General features: G+C 44.2%; 1 protein-coding gene across 1 annotated transcript; it reads left to right on the top strand.

The window, feature by feature from the left end:
* Positions 1-1,015: 1,015 nt before the first annotated feature.
* Positions 1,016-5,260, top strand: LOC130683980 (rho GTPase-activating protein 20-like). The gene is made up of 5 exons (XM_057503268.1): positions 1,016-1,096; positions 2,076-2,188; positions 2,724-2,913; positions 4,133-4,241; positions 5,199-5,260. The coding sequence occupies exons 1-5, from the start codon at positions 1,016-1,018 to the stop codon at positions 5,258-5,260; spliced, it is 555 nt and encodes a 184-aa protein (XP_057359251.1).
* Positions 5,261-8,495: the final 3,235 nt, after the last annotated feature.

The raw sequence follows: 8,495 nt of genomic DNA, 5'->3' as shown, positions 1-8,495 counted from the left end.
CAGACACAGTCCCACGGAAATCAGCTCCCACCACATGCCTCGCCTGGTAAACATGACTTGTAAAAACTGGGTGCAGCAGCTACAGTTCGACTGGAAATTTTAATGTTCAGTATGTTTACACAAAAAGTAGATCAATTGTGAAGGGACACATCTAAATCACAAGTATCAGTTACACGTCTATAAGGAGAATAAGAGAGCCGAGACAGGGTATCATCAGTCCATCTTAGAGCTTGTTAGCAGTTCTGAACCACAACATGTTAAGGTAGTAATGACTGCAAACAGGTTAGGAAAATTATCACATAAATGTCAGTTACATTTGGTCTTTCCTTGTCCTCCATGAGACTGTATGATAAATAGCAACAGTTAGAAACGACGTAGAGTTGATGACTACCCCCACAGGGACCACAATAATATACACTGGGTATGTGACAAGAAAAGTTGCTGCCGCTCTCTGCAGGGTGCGCACATGGAAATGCTTTCATTTTCTAGCAATAGTCAGCTTTGTTCTACGCGCAAACTAGCCAGAGGGTGGCACTCATAGGTACAGTTCTTAGATATTCCTCAAGTGTTCTCTTCCTAAAGTTGACTGATCCTGGTGGAGAATCAGACTTTGCAACTTTGGCCTTGATAATACCATGTGAAACTAACTGGAGACATAGGCCTCAACGAGAAAGGACTGTCTCCTCAGGGCCACACTCATTTTCCCCCTAAGCTGTCTTAAAAGAGAGGTGCAACAACAAATACCCTTGGCACAGTCGGGTCACGTTCTGGCTTCAGCACAGCTGGCCACCAGTGGATTGTGCAGCACAGGGTCAAGGAGAGAGAGGGGACACAAATGCCATGACAGCTGCCGTTTGGGGCACGAGGCTAGGGCCCTTGTGCTCCCTGCTAGACTCTCAGAGCCAGCCAGGACTGTCGTGCTTCTTCCTTTCAAATATACTGGGATGGTTCCACAGCAAACGCTTTGAGAACTCTGTCCCGGGTGGGGACAGTGTGCCAGTGACTCAGTGGAGCAATGACAGGACTGGGACTTCCCTTTTCCTTCACTGCTCTATCGCCAGCACTCAAAAGAGGACCTGGCACAAAGAGCGGCTCTGTAAGCATTAGAAGGAGGGAACACTTACTGGATTGTAATTGTGATGGTTCCCTGCAGACATTTTTTGACTGAGCTAAAACTAAGAGAAGTCAGTGGAAACGAGGTGTCCCTGTGATGCTGGTAAGGCCCTCAGGCTTGCGCAGAACTTTAAAGCTTCGTAAATGTTAATAGGCTCACACGTATAATGGTAACACTTGTTCATCAGCCTTCTGTGGTGCCAGATTTCCAGGCCTCCACTTAGGAAACTTACATTTGCCTATCCCTACCCAGAGGCATGAAATTGTGATGTATCTAAATCTTGAGACACTTCCCCTTTTGGGGGGAATATATATATGTGCTACTCGGGAACTGAAAAGGGTAACAGGTAGCTAGGCATTGAGGATCTGGCTGTATTTCCAACATCTGCTGCTTATAAGGCTGCAGAACTGGACTTTTATAGGGTTACAAAAGGGAGGAATCGAACTATTAAAAGAGCAGGTTTCTCCCAACGGGCACAGATTCCTCCGGGCGGAAGGCCTGGTTCTCTCTTAATATCTGTGCAATAGCATGCGCGTGTATGTTTTGCTTAAAAAACTTTACTTGCTAGAATTCAGAGCAAGCACTGTCTCAAATAAACAAGCAAGATGGGTACATTGATTTCTTCTCAAGAGGCTGCATTGTTTTATCACCAGACCTGGTCAGTTTGTGCTAGTTGGCTAAAACGTACACAAAAAGTCACTTCCAGAGGCTACAAGGGGCTTTATCTTCATTGCCAACAGAACCTAGACTCTGTTTTTATGCTCCTAAATTGTGGTGAAAATCCAATGTACTGCTTTGGGTGTGCAAGTCAGAGCAGAGTCAGAACCGAGCTCTCCTGGTTCATGGTTTGGGTGGCTTTGAAGGTAGCGGGCACTGAACTGAAGTTTGCCACTCAAGGTTTTTCTCTGCAATTTTTCCAATATGTATTGACTGCAATAATAATATTCTTTATTTTTGTAAGGATTTTCTTCAAAATATCAAAGGAAGTCTTTTTTCATCCAGTCTGTATGATAGATGGCTTGCTGTTCCTTGTCAAGGGAAGAGGGAGGATGAGAAAATAACTGCCACCCGGAGGTAATGATGCAACAATTAATTACTCTACTAGGCTCACATTGAGAACTACAAACGACATACCCTTAGGAAAATATGCCTTTCATTTACAGCTTTGACCACTAAAATAGTTATGAAATCCGAAGGGTTTTCATTTGATCACACCAAGAAGGCCAGTTTAAACATACATGCACCTCTTAACTGCCCTCATTGAACTCTTTTTCCCTAAGCTTACTCGTATGGTTTCCTTGACCATTTTACACCTTCTGAATGTATGAAACTGATAGGAAATAGACCCACAAGTCTACGAGAGATGCTAGTGGACAACTTTGCCAGTGGTATGATCTCACTTTGGCCAAGCACTTATTTAACCGGAGAAGTTATTACCTGGTTCAGGAATTGAATTGAGTCCAACATTTCTGTATGCATTCACACCTGGAGCTCTGCTAGAGTGGGCTGCGTACTTGGTGGACAAAGTGCTCTGTTCCTTGCCTCTGTGTTTCCCACTTTCACATCCAAATGACTTCCCTCACTTAAAATTTCATTTTTCTGTCTTTAGGCTTTTAGACCAGCTGCCAAGAGCCAATGCTGTGCTCTTGCAGTGTCTTTTCGAGGTATTATACAACATCAAGCAGCACTCTTCATACAACGAGATGACCGCATTTGCCTTATCACAGCATATAGCCCCGAGCCTTCTTTGTCTACCTAACCCTTGCAGCACAGAAGCAGGAATGTACTTGATGAAAAGGGTAAGGAGATTTCTTATTTTTATGTCCTGCGCGGCTGAGTCACCACCTTGAGTCTGAAACATGTGCTAGTAATTCGGACAGACCAGTTTTTAAAAGTGCACATTTTAATTGCCCCCCTGCCCATCGGCGGGCATTTATCTAGTGGTGTACAGGACAGTGGGCTGCACAGTGGGAAATGGAGAGGAGCTGAGTCACTTCTCTCTCTCTCTCTGTCCAAGAGGGTCAGTGCTACACTGACTAAACAATAGAGAGACAAGAGTGATGTGATGTGACTCCTGGGCTTTGGAGTTTGACAAGCCAACTTTCAGCTCTTGGCCTGCTCGCTGAGGATTTGTAACCGTGGGCACGCTTTCCAGGCGGCGCTTTCCTCACTGTACAATGGTGGGAACACCCAGGACCTCTCTGGTTGTTAGTGGCACATCCCACATGGTTGGGCACGATGTTCCACACACATTGGCCTTCCTCTGTCAGCAGTGGGTCATTCCCAAGAATGCTTGCCTACCCTTTCACTTGGTACATGCTGAGGAAGCAGTAAAACACTCCGGAGCATCCTAATGGAGCCACAGCATGCCTCATGAGATCATAGCTCTGCCCCAGCTCGGCCAGACAGCAAGCATGAGGCGCAGCAGTGCATGAGGAGGGACTGCCCTCAGACAGGCAGCCATGGTTTCTCTCCAACTGCTGATCTTCCATCACAGAGAACCCACAGAGATCTCTGCTTCCCAAGTTTAGGGTTCTTCCACACTTAATAACTGAATTTCACAAGTTTTGGCCTACTGGATGCTTCATAAATTTTAATAAGGTGTTTTACATCATTTGCATCTCAAAAGACCTGGAAAGTTCTTCATAAGAAATAAAGCTTAGCAAGAGATTATATATACATCTCCAACCCAAGCATCCTATGTGACTTCCTTGCAATTTAATCTATCTTTAAAGATGTAAGCATTGATTTAAAAATGTGACCTACTAAGCTAGGGTAGAAATCATAACTTTCATTCAAACATTGAAACCTTTTTAATATCTGTGCCAAAGTAGTCTTGGAAGTATCATTTATTTCTTAAACAAAACTGGATTATTCTTGGTTCTTTAGAATCAACTATCGATTTTTCCTCAGAATTCTTGTTCATTTTTTGTTAGACCCAAGATTCACATGTGAGATGGGATTTCTAACATTGCCATGTGAAGAAGAGCACCCTGTCTTTGCCCTTTTGTGTTACAGATATCTCTGGTAGAATTTCTCATTGAAAACTGCCACAAGATATTTGGTGAAGATGCCACTTCCCTCCTGGGGAAGAGCTCAGTGAACAGTGGTACCAGTGAGGCTACAGGTACTGTGAATAATTAATTCATTTGGCTTTCGTAAGGAACACGGTGAGCAGGGTTGCCAGGGTTCATGGGAGATGCTCAGACAGTGCTGTTCTGGAGCCTGCAGCAACACTTCCCATAGGGAGTGATTTCCACCTGCTCCTTCTCCCAAAGGCAGGCACACGGTCAGGGGACGTTTCCCACCATTGTGAGATCAAAGAAAAGATAAGACAGGGTCCCTGATTTCAAGAGGTTGCTAGTGCAGATCGCTACCAGCATTAGGAGACATCATGGTACGATTCAGTGTTTGGGAATCTTTCAAACAAAGCTTGCAGCAGGACCCCTTATACACATAATCATAAGAGATGTACTCTGGCTGAAAGTGGAGTGACTGAAGGGCCTAGAGCACAGCCTGTTTGATTCACCTCACAACAGCCCCGCCTTTTTCTATTCTGTGGCCCTTGAGGCACCACAGGATTCCAGTGCTCTTTGACACAGGCTGGAAAGAAGCAGCATCACTGACACAAAGTCTGACTTCTTTATAGTGTAAACTCCTGTGACTCCATTTACCAGCTATGTTATCTCTGGCCAGTTATTCTAGCTCAGTCTCAGTTTCCTCGTCTGCACAATGTGTATGGAAAATTATGTGTAAATCCAAGGATTGTTGTGTAGATTAATTTATAAATATAAATGAAAAGAAAAATAATGGAATTTGCCTTAACACAAATGTTAAAAGTTATTTGATCCTAGCTAATCATGTCTAACTAGCAGCAGTTTGTATTATAATGCAGAATTTTTAGATTCAGAACCTGCAAACGTGTATCATGCACCCTTTCACATCTTGATATTTCTTACTTCTATTGTAATTCAACTACTTTTTGTCAATTGTTAGGAAAATACATTTGATCAGGGGTTTAGATTAGTCTTGTATCTGAGAATTTGCTTATACTAACACAAATATTTGTTTTTCCTTTCATTAGTGACAACAGAACAGTCTTCTTGCATCTCAGCCAGTGACAGTGACAGTGACAGTGATTCATAAATGGTGCAACTGGAGCATGATGCTGAGGTCCTGCCAGACATGCTTTAAAACCTCAGCTACTGGAGCAGGGGTCAAGATGGTGGCGTGAGTAGGGTGGTGGAAATCTCCTCCCAAAACCATATGTATTTTGGCAAATACAACAAATACAACTATTCCTAAAAGAGAGACCAGAAGATACAGTACAACAGCCAGAGTACATCTACATCTGCAAGAACTGAGTATCTAATAAAAAGGCCGGAGATGCAAGCAAACTGGCTGACTGCCACAGCTCCAGAGCAGCTGGAGAACAGCCCCACCCCACAGCAACCACACAGAGTCTCCTCCCAGCACGCAGCTAACCGAGACAGACAGAGGAAGGCAGAACAAGGCCCAGAAGGCACGAAGGGGCACCATTCTCGCAGGAGAACACACCCAGCGTGTCTGCCACCCACTGCAGTGCACTAGGCTACGTGGAGGGCCGCCCTGCCCACAGAAGCTAAGGAGATTATTCCAGAGACTGCTCCCGGTATGCAGGTAGGCGGCACAGGCAGCTGAAGCCGAAGCAATGTCAAGAAGGCACGAAGTGGCGCCATTCTTGCATGAGAACACACCCAGCGTGGCTGCGAAGCGCTGCAATACACTAGGATATCCCAGGGCCGCCCAGAACACGGTAGCTAAGTCATTGAATGGATAAAAAAGCAAGACCCATCTATATGCTCCTTACAAGAGACTCACCTCAAACCCAGAGACATACACAGAGTAAAAGGGAAGGGGTGGAACAAGATATTTCATGCAAACAATAGGGAGAAAAAAGCAGGTGTTACAGTACCTGTATCAGACAAAATGGACTTCAAAACAAAGAAAGTAACAAGAGATAAAGAAGGACATTACATAATGATAAAGGGGGCAGTCCAACAAGAAGATATAACCATTATAAATACATATCTATCCGGATACAAGATGGCGACATGAGAGGTGAGACAGGGAACTCTTCCCAAAACCACAAATGGTACAAAAATATGGTTAATTAATACAACTAACCATAAAAGAGCAAGAAGAAAGAAAACTGAAACAGACTGAATACACCCCTCACAAACAAGGCACACCTCACAAAACAGGGGTATGAAAGCCTTGAACTGGTGGGAACCAAGTCCTTCATCCACCCCAGCTCACCAGCGGGAGGAAGAGAAACGGAGTGGGGAGAGGGTGGAAACTGGGAATTGTTGAACACCTGGACCTGGAGATCTGCTCTGTGAGCAGAAACCTATATTGTGTGGTGCTCTGGAGGTTGGGGAGCTGGGACAGGTGGAGTGCTCAAGAGATTGAGATTCCGGCCATTTGTGGAGGACGGGATTCACACCCGGCCACTCTGGGACAAGGAAAAGGCAGGCAGTCTGAGAGGCTTCCTAGCAGTGAGAGGGCTGCTGAAGGGTCAGGGTTTGCACGGAGCTTGCTGCTTGGGGGAGGGGAGAGCTGGACAAGGTTGTCTGGGTGCGCTCAACCCAGATGCTTGGGAACTTTGAGGACCTGCAGGCGCCCCATCCCCCCGGCTGCCTACTCAGCTCCGAGGTCCCCCACTGTGAAATGCAGCCTGCTGAGACTTCTTCCTGGCCTGATAGCACAGGCTCACGAATGGGCAGTCGCTGCTCCGCTGTCAGGCCAGCCAGACGGAAGCCCCACCTACAAAAGCTAGAGATGCCAAGCACAAAGGCTTACACCTGTGTGCTTGGCCCACTGGCCCTGACACTGGAGACAGTCACTGCAGACAGGAATCAGGAAATAGCTCTTTCCTCCCCTCAGGCGCCAGCTCCACTCACCTACAACCCCCAACCTCACTCTAGGGACTGAGCATCTCCTGAGACTGAAGCTTCTGGGCAATAGTGGGCACCACACAGAAATATGAAACGTCAAAAGAACATGGTTCGGAACAAAATCTCACAAACCCCAAAAAAAGGGCTAAATGAAACTGAACTCACCAATCTTCCTGAAAGAGAGTTCAAAATAAAAATCATAAACATGCTTATGGAGGTACAGAAAAATATTCAAGAACTCAGGAAGGGATTTAAGTCAGAGATTCAATCAATAACAAATTCCATATCTGAAATGAAATACAATGGAGGGATTTAAGAGCAGATGAGATGTAGGAGAAGAGAAGGTAAATGGATAGAAATAAGAGAAGAGGAATACAAAGAAGCTGAGCTGAGGAACAGAGAGAAAAAAGAATCTCTAAGAATGAAAGAATATTGAGAGAACTGTGTGACCAAACCAAAAGGAACAATAGTCACATTATACGGGTACAAGAAGAAGAAGAAAAGAGAGAAAAAAGGATACAAAGTGTCACTGAAGACGTAATTGCTGAAAACTACCCCAATCTGGGGAAGGAGATAGTCTCTCAAGCCATGACGGTTCACAGATCTCCCAACAAAAGGGACCCAAGGAAGACAACATCAAGACATATAATAAGGAAAATGGCAAAGATCAATGATAAAGACAGACTTTTAAAAGCAGCCAGAGAGAGAAAAAAGATCACATACAAAGGAAAACCCATCAGGATATCATCAGACTTCTCAGCAGAAACCTTACAGGCTAGAAGGGAGTGGCATGACATATTTAATGCAATAAACCAGAAGGGCCTTGAAACAAGAATACTCTACCCGGCAAGGTTATCATGTAACTTTGAAGGATGGATTAAGCAATCTTCACATAAGCAAAAGCTGAGAGAATTTACCTCCCACAAACCACCTCTACACTGCATTTTGGAGGGACTTCTATAGATGGAAGTATTAATAAGGCTAAATAGATGTCACCAAAGAGATAGACAGAGAGTACAGAATATGATTCAAAACATTCAAAGAATGAAGGAGGAAGAAAAAGGAGGAATAAAAACAACCTTTAGGTTGTGTTTATAATAGAATATGAAGTGAGTAAAATTAGACTGTTAGATAGTAAGGGAATTACCCTTCAACCTCTGATTAACCATGCATCTAAAGCAGGCAATGGCAATAAGTACATACCTATCGATAATCACCCTCAATGTAAATGGTCTGAATGAACCAATCAAAAGACATAGAGTTACTGAATGGACAAAAAAAAACAAGAGCCATCTATATGCTGCCGACAAGAGACTCACTTCAAACCCAAAGACGTACACAGACTGAAAGTAAAGGGATGGAAAAAGATATTTCATGCAACTAATAGTGAGAAGAAAGCAGGAGTTGCAGTACTTTTATCAGACAAAATAGACTTCAAAACAAAG

Source organism: Manis pentadactyla, chromosome 5 (assembly GCF_030020395.1).
Source record: "Manis pentadactyla isolate mManPen7 chromosome 5, mManPen7.hap1, whole genome shotgun sequence".
Classification (NCBI taxonomy): Eukaryota; Metazoa; Chordata; class Mammalia; order Pholidota; family Manidae; genus Manis; species Manis pentadactyla.
Note: the sequence above shows the minus strand (reverse complement) of the source record. Positions and strands in the feature narration are given on the sequence as shown.